Source organism: Bidens hawaiensis, unplaced genomic scaffold, assembly GCF_021521415.1.
Source record: "Bidens hawaiensis isolate Kalapana, Puna unplaced genomic scaffold, B.hawaiensis_p1.1 tig00017496_1, whole genome shotgun sequence".
In the NCBI taxonomy this organism is placed as follows: Eukaryota; Viridiplantae; Streptophyta; class Magnoliopsida; order Asterales; family Asteraceae; genus Bidens; species Bidens hawaiensis.
The window spans coordinates 52,961-72,870 of record NW_027492651.1 but is presented as its reverse complement, the minus strand read 5'-3'; the positions used below and the strand labels follow the sequence as shown (position 1 = coordinate 72,870).

Here is a 19,910-nt window from a genome sequence, read left to right as displayed (position 1 = left end):
GAGTATGGCATTGCATGCTTGCTCTAAACCATGTAAATTAAGAGGGGGCATATGTCCAATTTCAGTTACTGTATATGAATAGGTAGTTCTTAATGCAGTTTGATTCCCTAAACGATTATATTTGGTGGTATCATGGGTACTTAAAATAAATAAATAAATTCATCATGCATGCTTCGGTCTGAATTTGTGTGAATGGACTGAATATATGTCACGTTTTACATAGGGTGCATAATGCATGCAACATTTGTCTAGTTATGTTTAATGCATGCTAACGATACATATCAAAACATGAAACGGAATAATTGGGTCGAGAAAAACATACCATGTTTGCGTGCGTTTATCCAAGAGTGAATATATCAACATCAAGGAATTGGAATTAACTTCGTTTACTGGAACTTCGAAGATGAACATCAGCGTGTAGAGCTACAACTTATGACCAACAGGATCTAAACATGTGATCGTACCCGTTCAACTTTTAAACCAACATGTGTGGTTCTCTGGCTACCCCGTGTCCTTTATTATCAAGAACCACCAGTGTTAATTGTGATCGAAGTTCTTTCATATGTAATTTTTGATATCAAAAATCGTGTGACACACCATATTTCAACGATGGTACGTGTACATGACACTTAAGCCAACAAAAAGTTTGTTTCAGTGTTTAGCAAGCCAAAAATTAAAATAGAAAGCTCATTTCAATTGAAATGAAAAACCAAAAATATTAAATAAGAACACATCGATCTCAACTAAAAGATTTTTTTTTTTCAAAATAGAAAGAAGAGAAGAGGGCGGATGGATTTCTAGGAGTTGTTTTTGGTTTCCATAGGTGATTTGCCATTTGAAATATAGATGTTGTCAACAGTTGTCTGATGTATTGCGAAGCTTCCAATGAAAACGGGTAAATTTACATGCTTATCTGATGAGAACTATTCAAGATCATCTACCAATTTGAAATGTTGGATCCTAGAAAATTCAAACTAGTTACATCTTTTGGAATAACGGAACACATTCGAAACTTCCATCTCACTAGACATGTAGAAGGCAACATTTATACAAATATTATGATCCACCATTTCAAATGATGAAGAACCTAGAAATCAAAAATTAAAAACCGTCTGCTCTTTTTTTACCTTCCCATTTAAAAAAAAAATTCCAACTAAATTGAGTAACTCATATATTAAATAAGAAGCCCAAAGCTAGAAGTCCATCTTTAGTGGGATCCTTTTCAAAAAAGGAACAAACTAATTTACTCTTATCACCTTAAAAAAAAAATTGGTATATTGGTTTTTATTAATCTCAACTATTGGCTTTTGATCACTGCCGGTCCCAAATAATTAATTGGCTACTGACAGTCCCAACTTTTAACTTATTTCTTCATAATGGTACGCGACTAACAGAATCCTAACGTCGTTAGTTTCAGATCATCGGAAAAACGTTTTTGGCCGGAAAAGTCAAATTTGCTGCCAGAAAGCACCACCTGAACACCGCAACCACCACCAATTGACTCACCGCCAACCAACTACCACCACTTGAGCACCATCAACTGATTCCGACGATGGTTCTAGGGTTTCCGGCAACCTCAATAATTGGGGTTTTTACTAGAAAAATGTTCCTAAAGGTCCGATACAAAGTTACCAAAAGTTGGGACCGCCAGCAGACAGTTAGTTAGATGGAACCGGTAGTGACCAAATGACGATAGTTGGGATTAATAAAAACCAATATACCTAAAAAATATAATATTTGATGAGCATATTTGATAAGGTATGGTATATAATTAAATAAATATAAGATACCATAATATTAAAAAATAAGAAAAAAGTATAAAACTTATATTCGGTAGAAAAAACAAAAATTCATATGATTAAAAGTACGTGAAATGCGAAAAATCCCTTTAAAGTTATATTATCTAACTATTGGTGGATGATGTTAATAGGTTGAACTAAACTTAATAATTAAATGAAAGTATTGTATCATAAAAGACTAAAACAAGTTATCGACCCAAAATTGATAATTTTAAGAAACCTCATAAGACCAAAACTAAAGTTCTCCCTTGATTTTATTAGAATTTACTAGAAAACACAATTAAGACATTAGTAGGGTTGTATGATGAAATGCTCAAGGGATTAATCAAATGAGGTCAGCATTTCAAAAAGGCAATTGTAATTGCTTGGCACAAGAAGTACTAATTAAGCATATTTGTAAAGAACTTTATTAACGATGATGTGTTTATATTATTAGCTGACAAGTCAAATTATATATGACATGGTTGTGGTTTTTGCGATATGCTGATAAATATGGAGTCATTAAACATCGATTTATTGGTCTTTGCATTGTCTCTTAGTTATGGAGATACTAAGAGAACACTTTCTTTGTAGAACCCATTTATTTTCAACTATATCAAATTGTTATATTTGATTTCACACAAAAAAAAACTGAGTGAGATTGATTGGTCTAGTGTTATTGTGTTGACTATATATTGTTTTAGCCATACCTTATCAAACCAAAAGGTCATTGTTTCTATTAATTAGGTATTGTTGTTACGTGTTCTTTCTTTTGGTTTTGTTCTTCTTCTCCACCAGACATTGTTACTTAGATGGACTGCAATCCTTACAATACAAAAGTAGACACCAAACCTAAACATTGTTTGATTTGACCGTGACCTATCCACCAACCAGTATGGCCTGTGACCTATCCACCAACCAGTATGGCCTGTGCATAGTCCACTGTTGGTAGAACAGGAATACTATTCAGCCGGCTGTACCTGCTTGGAAACCTACATTCGGCTATAAATACTCCAACATCTTGGAATGGTAAGATCATCTGCTATCCTGTTATCTAGCAATCTCTTAATATACACTTATATTCAGAGCAATCTAGTCTGATTCTCACGCCGGAGGGTGGTCACAAGGAGGAACCCCCCCTTCTCAGTGACGAGCTTACGGTGTTTGTTTTGCAGGTCCCCTGAAGAACAACCGTCTCTGTTGGACCTCATTCTCGTGGGAAACATTACTTAACCCCCAGATTATCTATAATCTGTCCAGTGTTCACTTAGTGTTTCTTCAAATACAAAAGTAGACACCAAACCTAAACATTGTTTGATTTGACCATGATGTATCACATTCTTAACAATGTTGTGCCCCAATGTCACGGCATTGCTTATACTATTCGATAAGTATTCTTCTATATGTGTGATTCTTGTGAACCTCATTATATATAACTCTATTTAAGCGTATTCTTCATAATCTCAAATTAAATGAATATCTGATTATGGTGTTCAGATTATTCATCCTTTAATAAAGAGACTAGTCCCCTCGCCAATGCTGACTAGATGCTCCTGTCTTGGTCCTCTAACAATTTGGTTCTAAAATGGTCTAGTGTCACCGAATGGTTGCTGAATTTGCTTAGCTTTGTGATATTTTCTTTAACATGACTTAACCTTTCGTGTGTTTGTGACAATATCACTTGCATATGTATTTATTCTAACAATACAACCCCAATGCATTAAACATTTAATTAGAAAATAGGTGGCTTTTATCATGTTCAAGCTACATATTTTGTCAACTTATCAATTAGTAGAGTATATCACCAATTAAGTGTTGTGACACTCTTGAGTGGGTTTGCTAGATGATGAATCTGCCTTGTTCGTTTGATGAATTAACTAAGTATTTGTTTGTATTGTTTCCTCTAATTCATTTATCAAGTAGTTGAGAATATCAACTGTAGATCTTCTATATTCATTTATCCATTAACCAAATACCTTATGAAGTACAACAATTAATAGTCTTGCATGGTATGGGCAATAGGCAATGATATATTGATAGATTATAAAAGCAGATCTTGGTAAGGCAAAGCTAAAACTTCAATTCCAAAAGCTTTTGAGAATAAAACCATGGGCTGTATTGATAGTGTCCCAAGTTGGGTACTTGCATGGTGTGCTCTTGAAACAGACAATACACGGAATCCAGTTGCCACATGCATATTTGTTTCAGTTTCAAATAAAAACATATTAAAAAAGCTACAAATAAATATTTCCTATTGGCCATTAATTAAAAAGACTACAAATAAAGGTTTATAATACATGCATTGGAAGTTATGCTGATTTTGTAGTGAGTTTATTTAATGAATTTAAGAATTGCAAAACCATAAATTAAATCATATATAGAAGAAAACATTTTCAATAAAAATAAGGTTAGAACTAGTCCTTGACACAGTTGGCATTGCTCCAGCTCCATAGTCAGTCTCCAAATCACATGCACTCCTGATCATTAATCATTTAAACACCTGTGATGAGTAACTACTTGACAGAAACAAGTAGGCCAATACTCTAAAAGCAGCCAAGTGTGATCAGGTAACACTTGAAGTGGGCACTTGCAGCATTTAACCAATATCTTCATCAAATATCCCATTTGCATGTCAAGTAGTTGCTACTTGCTAGTACGTACAAACACTATAAATACAAGTACGTACAATGGTAAAGAATCCTTTCAAGGCACACCGTGCAATCGAATTCTCACTTCTCGAATACTTTGATTAGTTTCTTCTAAATTGTGTCAATGAGCTTTAGCTTAACTAGCTTAATTGGCATTGGAAAGGAAGTAAATATTTAGGCTGAAAACCGCAAGGTCTCAAGTTATAATACGATCTCAACCGGGTTTTCCCCTAAACAAGAAATGGTGGTCTTGGGCTACAAACACCGTCTGCAATCGCAAGCATATAGGGTCTCCTTTTACAATTGGGTTACCAGGGGTAACATGGCTTTATTCGTTGATCGTTAAAAAAAAGGTTTCTTATAAACGGTTCTTTCCCTCATAGGGAATGAATATTTCCCATTGCTTATTAGCACGACACAAAATGCAGACCATAATTATTGGTCATTTGGTGCCGATGTACAATTACCTATGCTAGTTTTCTAAGCAAAAGTTCGAGACTATTTCAATTAACCGCCAATTTGTCTCGCTTCACCGTCTATGACTATTTCCACGGGAGCAGTACCAAATCGAGACAAACTTTGAATTTTAGATATGATCTCAAAATAACAGGGTCAAGGTCGGCCACTGAAACAATGCTTCACCGTTCCCAGGGATATGCCTTGGCCAGGAATTAAGGTGGAAGACAAAGAAGACCTCCTTGGGAGGGAGGGGGGAGGGGGTTAACTGCTTGTTTGGTTTACGCATCTATGTCCAAAGCATTCTTTTTTTAACTATAAATCGCGACCAAGTGGTTAATTTGCGTTTGCTTCAATATTAATCACTGTGGTCACAACTTTTATCTTTAGCAGTATCCAAAAGTCTAGGATCTGAAATGAATCTATCTTTTGGATGATAACATTAATTTGCACCAACTTCATAAAATATCTTTTTTTTTTTCTTGTCTATTATAACATGTACATGTGCTATTTGGACGGTGGTTTCCCATTTTTATTCTATCGCTACCGTTAACTGTTGAATCTTAGGTGCCCTTGGAAATGCCATCCCAGCATGTACGTAAGAATAAATAAACCAAAAATATTCCCATCCCTCATGTATGGGCAGTGCAATTGATTGACACCAATTTTTATGAGTACGGTATTGGAAATACCATCCTTTTAAAAGGTGGTGAGAATGAAACAATGAGCTATAAATAATTAAATATCTATAAAATCATCATTCCAAGTTATGCAGCTCATATTAACTACTATATATCTATAGATAGGATAAGAAAAAAAAATGTTTTTAGTCTGCAAAAAGCAAAGACATGTGAAAGCATCAGCAAGTAGGCCCTTAAAACAATTCAACTTATATAAAAATTTTCAAATTTGAGTAACTAGCTGGTTGCAAGTTTGACACTATAAATATAAGGCTCATACCCTAGACTTCCATCAAAGTATATCACTTCATTTCATTCTCTCAAAATTAAAACAATTTATTTTGAGCTCCAAAAATATGGGTGTTTTTCGGTTGCAATCAATAGTTGCCAATGCAAAACAACTAATCAAACTAAATAGTAAACACCAGAAAGATGTTCCCAAAGGACATCTGGCTGTGTATGTAGGTGAAGTTCAAAGAAAAAGGTTTGTGGTTCCTTTATCTTACTTGGACCAACCATTATTCCAAGATTTGTTACGTCGGTCGGAGGAAGAGTTCGGGTTTAATCATCCAATGGGAGGGCTTACCATACCTTGTTGTGAAGAAGCTTTCAATCATCTCACCACCCAATTACAGATTTCATAGACTAAAATTATCATCAAAAGTTTTGGATGCATAGTTTTGTACTGTCATAGAGGGTACAAAAGGTGAAGTGGTATAAAGGAGCATTCCAATTTTCTATATTTGCGAGGAAATTGATGCTTTCATGTATATGAATATATCTGTTCCAATTACTATAGCTTCTTTTATAGTTGCTAAAGAATTCACTTATAGCCTTATTTGGATGCATGCTCGTATTCATTTAACTTGTTGCCTTTAAACACATTTAACTGATCCCAGCCTAAATGGCTTAATCTCATATGCCTGAACACGTTGTTGTGATTACGGGAGTTAATTCCTTATACAACCGTAACACTATACAAGACATGGAAACAATCATAACCGTTTTGGGTTGGTCCACTAACCCGTTTAATAACAAGTTGTCATTTGTGTTGGCATGCCTTCAATCAGTGGGCGGATGTAGTGTAATAGGAGGGGCAGCCTCCGCTACCCCTCAACTTCTTGTCGGTAGTGTAGAAAAAAAAAATTGGTCGGCTTTCGTGTTTCGTTACCCCTGGAAAAAAAAACTAATGTTATCCCTATGTGTTTTAAGCCCAACCAATTTAAAAATTCAACCCAACTAAAGTCCAAACCAATAAAACCCATTAACCTTTAAAATAATATAAGTTACACTTAAATCAAAATTCACGGTCCTCAATTAATCAAGAACTGTGCCACCATCGTGACCAGACACTACTGCGCTGCTGCGGGCTGCCCTCTGTCAGTCTGCCCTTCTCCCCCTCCGGTCACCTGACCAGGTGACCTCCACCGCTCCACACTATAGTCGATAAGAGGTGGTTCACCAGTTCGAACCCTCTTTCACGATTCGACCTATAGTTTCTCAATTTATGTATTCTTCAACTTTTAACTAAAATTATAATTATTTATATAAATTGTCAATATAGAACAATCGTAAGTTTGTTAAAATTATTCTCAAAAGTTGTTGAGGTACTTGGTTTTAATAAAGAAGATGGGGAGAGTATACAACAATGAACTAATACGAAAAGGATTCTTAAGTATTTTAAGAGTCTTGATTTTGTGTTTTATATACACTTGTTAGACGATATTTTAGGCCTCACAAATTCTCTATCAAAACATATTCAAAAAAAAGCAAGACTTGTTAGAAGCGTCTAAATTGATAAGCGGAACAAACCGAGCATTGAATAATCTAAGACAAAACGGGTTTAACAAGATGTTAGCTAGAGTGACATTTTTTTGTGAAAAAAACAAGATTGAGATATTAGATATGTTGGAAAGTTATGGTAATCAACGAAACCGAAAGAATGTCATTACTAATCGACATCATTTTGAGGTTGAAGTATTTAATACCGTTTGAATATCAACGAAACCGAAAGAATGTCTAGCTTAAATTCGTGTGATTCGTTTTCTAAGTATGACATATCGAAGATAGTGGCATTTTCTGATATGTATCCGAATGACTTTAGTAATGAAGAAAGATGGTGTATTTCGGGTGATCTTACGACCTTTTATCACATTTTAAAGGAAGATAATAAATTTGAAAAATTGGGTGGAATGTGTGACCTTGCTCGTGTAATGGTGAAAACCGGAAAACACGCCATGTCCTTTGGTTTATCGTATATTGAAGCTAGCGTTGGTTTTACCTGTTGCAACCGCAACCGTTGAAAGATGTTTTTTTCTAAAATGAATCTTATCAAGACGGATTTACGCAATCAAATGGGTGATTAGTATTTTAACAATGCTTTAACTTATGCGGTCGAAAGAGAAACACTTGATAAAGTAAAAGAAGAGGATGTGATGACTCGATTTCAAGCTTTCAGAAAAACGAATGGGAGAAATATACAGTCCATGTGTTTAAATTTATTTATCATCGTGTTTCTATTTTTGTTTAGTTTACATTGTATGAAATACGGTTAAAAATTTTTTTTTGAGCGTTACCCCTGACATTTGGTTCTAGATCCGCCATTGCTTCAAAAACGGGTCATGTTTGGTTACACAATAAATTAATGGGCGAACTAGCTTAAAATTTTATTATATTTACAAAAATTTTTAGAACACATTTTTTATTAACTCAACACACAACCTATTTGTAACGTGTTTAAACGGTTTAGAACTTAATATGTCAAAGCTATGATTAATGTCTTTGACATTGAGAAAAAAAATACATGGATAAAGTTTTTGGTTCGTCAATTTCAGCCCACCAAATCTACCGAATCAAAGAAAGATCATTGACAAAACTTTCCTCAACTATCATCACCACCATATCACTAGCGAGAAATCATATAAACATTCATCAACGTATAAAACTTTCCGTTAGCGACGACGACGACGACGTGTTGCTAAAATGAAAAGAAAATTTCCAAATAGGTTTTTTTAGTACGTTTACTTTCCTTTGTGTTTAGGCCACCGCATTTCTTAAATTGGAGAGCCGTGTTGCCCCATTCTGGCTATATTATGTTGTCTTAACTGAGCCCACACTGGCTTCAGAGTTTGGTTTGGGCATTCCCTCGGGAAACATACCGCAAGCTATCACTTAACGGTTGTTGTGCCGCCACAAAAGCAGAATTCTCTGGCTTAACACACAGTGGGACGAAATCCAAGGTAGGCTCAGGATTCAAACTAACAAACTCACAAAGCCTAGCCAGCTCAAATGTTTCTTTCTATAATCCCCCAAAAGTACACAATTAAGTAAGGATCAAACTTGAATCTCCACCGAAGAATCCACGCTTTTCTACAATTAGGCCACAATATATTTAATTTTTATTTTTCAAACAGGTGGTAACTTTTATTGGTCATGGTCAACTTTCTAGAAGTAACATAGAAAGGAGATGTAGTTCCTGAAATACTACCCAACATTAACAAATGACTTAGCCCAATAAGAAACACCTACCCCAAGACCCATTAACAACGGTACTTTTAGTCTTTTAGACAAGGGACCAGAAGAAACGTGACAAGAAGGGTCCCCGGTCCTAGTTGTAATTCAACCCTAAAGATACCAATGAAGCAATTAATGAAAGACAAGCATTAAATGCAACAGATTTTTTTTTGAATGACCAAGTAACGCCGGGTATTCTGTACGCGGCCCCCAATGGCTAAAGGTAGCCCGAGCCAGCCACGAGTCCGGACGGACGGAGCCCCTAGCGGTCCACCTATTGAGGAATTCCCCGGATAAAACCCGACCCCCACGCCCGCCAAACAGCACGACAGCGATGAGCCGATAAAACCGGATGAGATCAGGACTCGAACCCTGGCAAGTCAGTGTCATCCCTTATATCTCGCATATAAATTGGTGGTAGTAAGATTTGAACCCCCGACCTCTCACTAGTAAAGTAAGTGCTCTTTCATTGAGCCACAACTAATTTATATTAAATGCAACAGATACAAAGGAGATATCCTTCCAAAGATATTAACCCAAAAGATAAAGAAGGAAAATTTTGTAAAATAGTTTTTTACAACCATTTTCCAACTTCAGTCATTGTTTTGAAAAAAATATTTAAAATAGTCATTTTTTCTCATTGAATCTCACATAAAGATGACCTGACCCGACAGATTAACTCAACCTAACGTGTACTAATGTTCCGTCGTATCCGACGTAAAAAAATCATCCGACATAAAAAGTGATGAATCGATGTAAAATTAAACCGTCAAGTTCGACAGTTTAATTCTTGTTACCGTCGTATCCGACAGATTAATCTTCCACTGAATTTCTCTGAATTGAACTCAAGGGTTCATCACTTTCTTTTGCGGATTTCTCTACAATAAATATGATTCGTGGAAAACAAACACTATGGTTTTGTTTTCGAAAAACTAAGCAATTTACACTATAGATTTGTTTGATTATTTGGAAAAACGATAAAGATGGAGATGGAGATTGGTTATGGAAGGATTGGGGTTTGAGATGTATAAGATGAAGTATTACGCCGGAAGATGAAGTATTACGTCGGAGGACAAAAAAAATTACGTCAGAGAAAGAAAACTTTTTTGTTGGACGACAAAAAATCTTCCGACGAAACATCATGACACGTGGCGAGCTTTTAGAGGCCCATCTAATCCGTCTGAGAATTCGGGTTCAGAAAAGGATCCGACGGAAAAAAAACTAGTTATTTTGGGTATTCTTTCAAACCATGGTTGAAGTTGGAAATTGATTGTTAAAAATGTCTATTTTAAGGATTTTCTAGGATAAATAACTCACTTCTCTGGACATGGTCAACCCGATGTATAAGCCTTTCCGAAAAAGGGGGCCTTAGCCCGATCACATCAGACGTGCCACGCCAGGTAATGAAGGCTTTGCATGTACTAATAGTTTTATCATATTATTGTATCCTCATTCTTTTGGTAGCTGTTTGAAAATGTGAGCGCATATGTTGAATTCATAACATACTAGGATAGTGTCCGTGTTACAGACGGGTGGAACATATTTAAAACGTCACACACACACACACACACATATATATTTATGTATATATTAAAAACAGGGTCGTCTCCAAGAATTTATATGCCTCGGTCGAGCCAAAATAAAAGGGCCCGTAGACCCTAACGAGTAACGAAATATAAGCAAAAAATAAAAATAAAAATTAGGCTTTATGTAAATGGTTTTTTGTTTGGTTTAAACTATTAAATTTTTAAATGAGCTTACTTGGTTATGATTAAGGTTGTGTAAAATACTTTTTGTATAAAATAAGCTTAAAAATGTCTCAAGTGAGACTAGAACCTACAACCTTTTGGCTAGGAGTCATACCCCTTTCCAACTATATCAAGCTAGTTATTGTATAGGGTAAAACATTAAATAGACATATTTTTTTTCATAAAAATATTTTATATATAAAAAATATATATGTGTGGGTGTGTGTATAATATTCTCAATATTCGTTTCATGTAACATTCGTTAATTTCTGTTTTTATTCGAATTTGAATTTGCATTCGCATTCGTTAAACAGACCCGATTTATCGTTTCAATGTATTCATGTTTATCGTGCATCATTAATATTCAATCTTGATGATGTACGTTTATCGATAGCTCATTTTCTATTCGTTTGTCCAATTCACAAAACTCCGGGATTTAATTTTTAATTAAACGATCTTTAAACAATACGAGTATAATATAACAAAATATCCAAGTTTATAACTTATTATTACATTTTTATAATATTTCAAAGTGCAAGGTTCAAATTGTAATTTTACTTTAATTTTCTTTCTTAAAACAGCTTGATTTTGCAAGGGTCTTAAATGTAAAATATTTAAAATAATATATATATTTGTTTTTTACCCAGCCAAACCCACCCGTCACCCCCCTACCTTGATTTTCCGGCTCGCCAGAATCCGGCGAGAAAACTCCGGCGAACATCAAAGACGCCGTAAAACGTACATTATAAATCAATTAAATCTCGTAAAACATTTAGACTATAACGGAGAAACATTAATCATCATTCATTACGCGTTATAACAACATATTATGTGCGTTTCGATCCCGAAAATTAAGTGCCCCTGAAAATTAAGTGACTCGGCCGGTCGTCCGCATTGCCCTATGCCACGGCCGAACCTGATTATAAAGTAGGTTAGAACCCGTGTATTACACGGGTTGACAATAAAACAAAATTAACAAAATAAATAAATATGATATTACAAACATTTTCAAATAACGCTACTTAAATTAAGAAATACAAAGTAATAAATGAGAAAAAAAATTCATATAACATTAGATTAAATATTACATGGGTAACATAGATATACGATTCATAATTCTTTAAATATCTCGTTGAATACAACATATGTAGTTGTATTTGTATTACATGGGACTACTATTATCTATCATTTCTATTTATTCAACAATGGTTAGAATCCAGGTATTTAAATACAAGAAAATATTAGTCTAAAAATATGTCATCTTTATAGAATGCTGCATATAAATGGTCATGCTTGAAAATAGGCTACTTCAAATACAGACCTAATCTAGATTAAAACATTTGCATTACATGGGTTCAAATACTTAACCTGACACGTGGCGCAATATATACATGTCGTAGGTCAAGTTCTAAACTTAGATGTGCTTTGAGTTTTGGTGTCCAAAAGCACGAGAAATAGCTAGTTGACCGTTGACTTGAGATGCATCACATTAAGATATATATACAATAACAAATTTCAATATTTTAAAAGCATGCTGAAAATATGACATGACAAACACGCAAAACTAAAATACTAATCACAGTTATACAAATTGAATTATATATTAGAATGCCACAATTCAAAAAGGCTCCTCCATTATTCCATTCACCTCCAATAAACCACAATTCCATAATGATATATTTACTTTATTTAATACAAATACCATCTTTTAATGTTTATCCATAAATAGTTGGGCTTTAAAATTGACAATTCTCTCTACATATACAAATGATGCATCCGTTTTTGCAAAAACAATTTAAAATTCAGTCCCAAGTTTAAGTTTATCGAATAAACACCATGAAACATATCAAATAAAAACTTACAATACCCGTTGGCCTATATGGTCTTAAAGGCCGAGGAATAATAAAGGGTTGTCGAACAAATCCCGAAAAATTCATTCTTTCAATACTCTCTAAGACATCTCACATAAAAAAGCGTATCATAAAGGTTCCTATCTTCTCCTTTAACCTGAAAAATATCAACTCTCGCTTGAAGCACACAGCTAGTTATTGTCATTACATTACTCTAAGGGTGAGGAGTTAAAGTTTAACTTTAAGGTCAAGGGAATTACCATCAACCTTTTACTCTAATATTTTCTGGACAAAAAGAATATTAGATCCACCATTACACTAATTGGTATTAACAGATGATGCTAGCATAATATTAGCAATAAAACCCATACCAATCTCAGAGTAAAATATAGAATGTACCAAGCTATCTAAATAAGCATCATTTCTTATTTTACACACATTAAACGGGTCAAATAATAGAAATTTAAATGATTTGGGTTAAAAGCTTACATCAATTAAGAAATTTGTTTTAAAACTGGTACAGTCTATAGAACCTATATGCAATTCTTTGCATCAAAAGCTTATATTGTCTGATTATTTTTCTTAACTTTTTTCTTATTATAAACATAACAATTACTATTAAGGTAGCATGCAGGTCATTAAAATTGCAAAACAAAATAAAATAGTCATTTAATTGGGAAATTTCCATCCGGACAACTACTTATTTCCCATCTATTTAACTTAAGTTGACAGTTTTTTTACTATCTTAAAGAAAATGTATATATATATTTTTTTTCTCACAATGATGTCCCTATTGGCCAATTTTATCTATTACTTCATTAGATAATGACCTTTTTTACACCAAATATCTAAATATTAAAACTTTCAATACAAACCTTCTTATTACGGTTAATCATCTCATTTTTATTATTAAATATCATATACTCACGTTCAAAACACATATTCAAGCAACCCCAAAACGCCCTTGTTCATCTTTTCAAAACATAGATAAGTGAAATAGAGAACTTTTAAGTTGTAGCTGATAAAACCAACATCAACAGCAAATCAATTTCAGAAATCACCTTTAGGATTGGCATCAACTTCTGAAGTCATTCCTCATCCCTTGCAATTAAAAACGAAACATCTACTACCTACGAAGTCGAAGAAAATATCTCTGAGCACAAATTACATGTTTAAAGAACATGTAGCTTAACGTGAATCAGATTTCAGAAACTAAGACCATACCTAAATCATTACATGAGATTGTCTCGTAAATCAAACTTAAAATACCCAAGCAATCAATTTTAAGAAAACCCTAATTCCAAGGAAAGTACAAACAAACTGGAAAATACCCGATTCTCCAAAAGAAAAATCCATTTGACATCAATTGATAAACTAATTGAATTTTTTAAGAACCACAATCAAAGAGCTTTAAACCAAAAGAAAATGAGCACTTTAAAAAAAAAAAAAACCAGGACAAAAAGGGAAGTCCCCTAGATCCTTAATTCAACAATCTAATACCAAATTGCAGATTCCATGTTGCATACATGCACCACAACAACAAAAATCCTTAAAAAGACGATTGCAAAACAAAATGAGATTAGAAAAATCTAATATGAGGAATATCTTGAACCTACCTATTCAAATTGTTTGAAGAACAAAGTGATGGAGAAGAAACAACAGATTAGTGAAACACATAAATTGAAAAAAAAATAAAGTAAAGCAAAGCAAAGCAAAGATTAGCGAAATCAGTTATATAGCATGTAGATTCGACAATTGACGATGATGATTTTGGTAGCAGGTCTGATTTAGTCTAGATCTAATAGCGAAATCTATGATTCAACATTAGGGTTTGTTAAAATTGGGTGGAATAGAAGAACAGAATCCAGAATCGTAAAATACCTCGTGGATCGATGTTGATTTGTTGAACAACTCTGAAATCGGTTGAGAGATCGTATATTGAAAGAAGCAGCATATGGTTATTGGAAAGATGGAGCGTTGATTGAAAGGAGGGGTCGGGTTATAACAATTTGGGTGAGACCCGCGAGCTTTTGCGTTAAAATCAAGGAAAGACTATTTGTGAATGCCATGTGGCATAATAGAGTATTCTCATGAGATTGTTGAAAATCCTATTTATTTATTAGATAATATAATATATATATATATATAGGTTGATAGATTTAGTAAAATGCAAATGCCATGTTTATATAAAAAAAGGTTACTTTCCCATAAATTATGAGACATTAAATTATTAATTTAATTCAAAGACAAAAACATACAAAAATAAATAAAAAGTTAAAAACATCTTTATAACATATAACATGGAACAAAAAACACGTATTAATTATAACATTAGATTACATATAGAAGTTGTTTTAAAAGATTTTGATTTTAATAATTTCAATAAATAATTTTGAATGAATATTAGTGAATGTTTTCATTCTATTTTGAGAAATATTTATTTTATGGTGAAACCTGTTTAAAACTTCATGAGTTAGTCAAGCCTATTAAACAGACATTTATTTCAAAAATTTATGGGTTTTAAAAGAGTATTTAAACAATTTATAAGATATAAACACTTGTTTTCTAAATTTATAAAGTTAATTGATTAGATGTTTAAACTTTTAAACTTGACATATTTAGATAAAGTCAGCTATTATAAAATTAAAAAATTTTAAATTTTTTAAAATGAATTATAATTTATTTTTGTGTGTGTATTGATTGATAAACATAAATGCTCGTTAAATCAATTTATTATTGTTTGAAAAATATTATACCAAATTTGGGAAATTAGGAAATAAATTAATGATTTTTAAGTATTAAAAACTTTTAAATTTTTAATAAAAAGTCAAAACAATAAATTCTGATCGAGGAAAATAGGGAAACCCGATTTGAAATTACGAATCAACTAATGAAATTAAATAAAATTTAACATTAAATAAAGGAATGTGTTAAATCTAAGTAAACTAATATTTTAATTATTATAATCAGTTAGGTTCGTTAAGCATGGTTATCTTATAAAATCTTCATTGAACCGTTATAATGAAGGAGTTAGAATAATATTTGAAAAGGATCCGACGGAAAAAAACTGACTATTTTATGGTTGAAGTTGGAAATTGATTGTTAAAAATGTCTATTTTGAGGATTTTCTAGGATAAATAACCCACGTCTATTGGACACGGTCAACCCGATATATAAGCCTTTCCGAAAAAGAGGGCCTCAGCCCGATATATCACATCAGACGTGCCACGCCAGGTAATGAAGGCTTTGCATGTGCTAATAGTTTTATCATACTATTGTACCCTCATTCTTTTAGTAGCTGTTTAAAAAGGTAAGCGCATATGTTGAATTCATAACATATGCGTCGCATATGTTTGTGTATATATATAAGTTTGTTTCTCTCTTCTTCATACTAAATGAAATGAAAGAGGGACATAGAGAAGGAGGTAGTGGAAGTTAAAATGTTCCGTATGCTGGGGAAGGCCTCCTATTTATTGGTCAAATATCATGATATACTTGTACACGAGTGAAACACGACGATGGCTTTGATGAACATGAATCTGAGTTGGAGGATTCTCCTCATTCATGATGAGGTTCCAAACAGAGAGTGACTCTAGGTCTCGACAAGATGTTTTTTAGCCAACTCAGAAGAGAAGGTACGCTAATTGATAAGAAAATAGGTATTAAAAATTTCTTTTGACTAAATGAAAGATGGATTATATCGTCGTCATCCAGCACATCGATCAGGTGCTCATTGACAGTCAGCGTTATTTAATATTTGCACTCCTGAAATGCAATATCACTAGATGGCACCAAAGGTGCTTTGATCCTTCTTTGTCTTCATTATCAAATAGCGAAACAAGCTAGCACAAGAGAAGACATGATAACCAATTAACCATCGGGGTCATCGCATTGTGGTGTTCCCCGTGACATTTTCACAAACTAGAACAAAACTATATACATAATATTAGTTTGAACCACATAACCAATTAAATTTACAACTATTCACCGATTCATGAGAAAATATTATCCCAAACTTGAATAAAGTGTAGAACATACTGAACCAAGGTAAACTCATAAATTATTTCCTTCTTGACAAGGAAACAGTGGTGTTCTTTTGTATTTGCCAGTTCGATCAGTTGGTTATCTTTGGTTTTGACAAATAATAGTGCTATCGATCATACTTGCTTTATTTTGACGAACATAAATGAGCATGAGCAAACGACGTGAAACAGTGTCATTGGGGGATGAGAATAGCGTTGGTAATCTTAGTGTTATTGGGTTAGCTTATTAACCTTGTAAATATTATTAGTTATTAAACGGGTTAGGACTTAGGACATACGAGTGTACGTGCAAGCTCGTCTAACTTCAATAATAGACTAATAGTTCGTATTTTATCGGTTTAAGTTAGTGATCACCAGATTCGGTTCTGGTACCAAGTTTTGAGTTTTCGGTACCCGGTATTCCCAAATTTGGCATGAAATACCAGTATCGTACCGTACCGGTACCGATATTCGGTTCCAAATATTTGCGATTTTTTTTACCGTCAATGTCATACCGATCTCATTCCTAGTTTAAATTATAAATTAATGTCCTATCGGGTCATGTATAAATTAATTGTGTTTAATTAATTTATTGACATTGGGCCACGTTTAATTAATTGGTTATTGACTATTGGGTTTGTGCTTGTAATATACAACAAACAACATAACATAAAAATCTCACTTATACCAATAAAATTAAAATTCAAAAAAATATATAAATATTAGAAACGAAAATATAAAACAATTCTCGTAATATGTGGGATAAAAGCTAGTTACATATGTATATATATATAACTTTAATATTATTAATAAGGTTTGTATAGGTTTGTTGTTGTGAAAAAAATGGAGGTTTTAAGAAAAGTTTAGAATCTGACGTGTAGCTGATGTGACGGTTTATGAAAATTTGTTGTTGTAGATGCTCTTACTAAAGCAAAATGTCCCAGTTATTTGTGATTGTACTTTACGGGCAAAAGATTTAGGTAGCTTTTAGATTGGATTTACAAGCTATCTTAAAATATGGATAATAGATTTAGATAGGTTTGTGGTTAAATAAAAGGTATATAATATTTTCCTTTCTCGTGGTTTAAATTCTCCAGGCATGCATCACTCAGTTAATCATACATTTCTAGCTCATACAATATTTCAGTGGCAAAAAAGCGTGAAATGAAGCTTCTTGGGTCCGCTGGAAGTCCATTTGTGACCCGGGTTAAGTTCGTCCTTAAGCTCAAATCCATCGATTATGAGTACATTTAAGAAGATCTTGCAAACAAAAGTGAGCTCCTACTTGCATCGAATCCTGGTCTTCAGAAAGTCCCTGTCCTTTTTCATGCAAATGAACCGCCCATTAGCGAGTCGCTAGTCATAATAGAGTACCTTGATGAGATCCTACCCGATGTTCACCCGATCCTCCCTTTGAACCCTTTTGATCGTGCTCAAAGCCGTTGTTTGGCCTACTACATTGATACAGTGGTATATATCTTGTAACCCAAGTGTTGAATGTTTCTTTTGTTCAGTTTTGGTGGTTAGCTATGAGTTATCTTTACAAACAATATGGGTGGCATTTACTTTACTACTTTTTCCAACTCTAATTGGATAAACTATATATTACGTAAAAGAAACTGGTCGATAATAATCCATATTAGTCATTTCATCGGTGATAATCCTTACTTTTACGTTCGGATGTTAAAGTCAATCTCACTCTTTACACTTATTATCATTATAGAATTAGTTAGATTCTTATAATCTATATTACTGATATACGTATATGCAATTTGCGAAAGTATTGCCCATGGTTGAAAAAATTTATGCTAACACAAGAGAGTAAGCGGAAAGAAGAATATAAAAGGCTGATCATTGGAGGGTCTGCAATGTTGGAAGAAGCATTCATAAAGTTGAGCAAGGGGAATACATTTTTCGGCGGGGATGAAATCGGTTATATTGATGTTGTCATGGGATGTTATCTTGGATGGTTCAAGTTTTTTGGGATAATTTTGGGTTTCGATGTGATTGATGAAGCCATAAACCCAAGACTTGCACAATGGGGAAAGAGTATGTGGGCACATGAAGCTATTAAGACTGTGATCCCAAGTGATGAAGTTTACATGAACTTCTTTAAGATGCTTCTAGGGTTTTTACCTGTACCTATGCCCTTGAACGTGTCTGCTTGAAGTGTACCTTTGGCTTTACGAATATATATATGTTGTATAATTGTCATGTGTTTTCGCTAAATATGTTAGAATGAAGTGTTGTGTGTTGGTTTTCTAGTAAGATCATTGATCATACCCTTGCATGGATGGATTTAAGTGGTTAAGGACCGTTTGGCACTCGTGCTTACAAGCAATTAAAATATTTGTTACTGTGATTCGGTTGTTTGTCATTTATCATTAGTCGTATCATATTTTTGGGAGTTTAAATTTATATATAACTAGATTTTATCCCCTGTAATACGGGGGTTATTTTACATTATTCGTTTTTAATATTTATATATGTATATTTGAATTTTAATTTTATTTATTGTAAGAAAGTTAATAATTAATATACTTGAGGTTTGATGATGAAATGGTTTCACAAATAAATGATATGTTATTATCCGGTTTAAAAGCTATCTGGGTTTGGTGATACCCATTACCCGTTTATTTTCTTTATTATAAAATTGTTTCTTAATTATAAATAATATCTTTTTTTAAATAAAATAGGATATTGATTTTTAGTATAAGCCTATTTTATAGGATTTTCATATCACATATTTGATTAGATTAATTTTTAATATAATGAGATGTTATAACCCGTTTAAGAACTATATGGGTTTGGTGAGACCTTTACCCGTGAATTCGAGTCAAATGCGTGAGAAGCCTTCATTTACAAATAGAGCAATCTGATGGCTTGAGAGAATGGTTGTTTTACATTTTTCGTTTTTAATTTTTTTTATGTAAGAAAGTTAATAATATATTTAGGGTTTGATGATAAAAGAGTTTCATAAAAAAATGATATGTTATAACCCGTTTAAAAGCTATCTGGATTTGGTGACCCATGACCCGCTTATGTTTTTTATTATAAAATTGTTTATTAATTATAAATAATATATTTTTCTTTATAAATTGGATATTAAATTTTAGTATATCCCTATTTTATAGGATTTTCATATCAAATAATTGGTAAGATTAATTTTTAATTTAATGAGATGTTATAACCCGTTTAAGAGCTATCTGGTTTTG

The 19,910-nt window shown here is 33.1% G+C and overlaps 1 protein-coding gene across 1 annotated transcript; it reads left to right on the top strand.

Moving 5' to 3' along the window:
* The first annotated feature begins 18,500 nt into the window (after positions 1–18,500).
* On the top strand, positions 18,501–18,863 carry LOC143554100 (glutathione S-transferase U17-like). The gene has a single exon (XM_077043956.1). It carries the CDS (start codon positions 18,501–18,503, stop codon positions 18,861–18,863), a length of 363 nt encoding a protein of 120 aa, XP_076900071.1.
* The last annotated feature ends 1,047 nt before the right edge of the window (positions 18,864–19,910 follow it).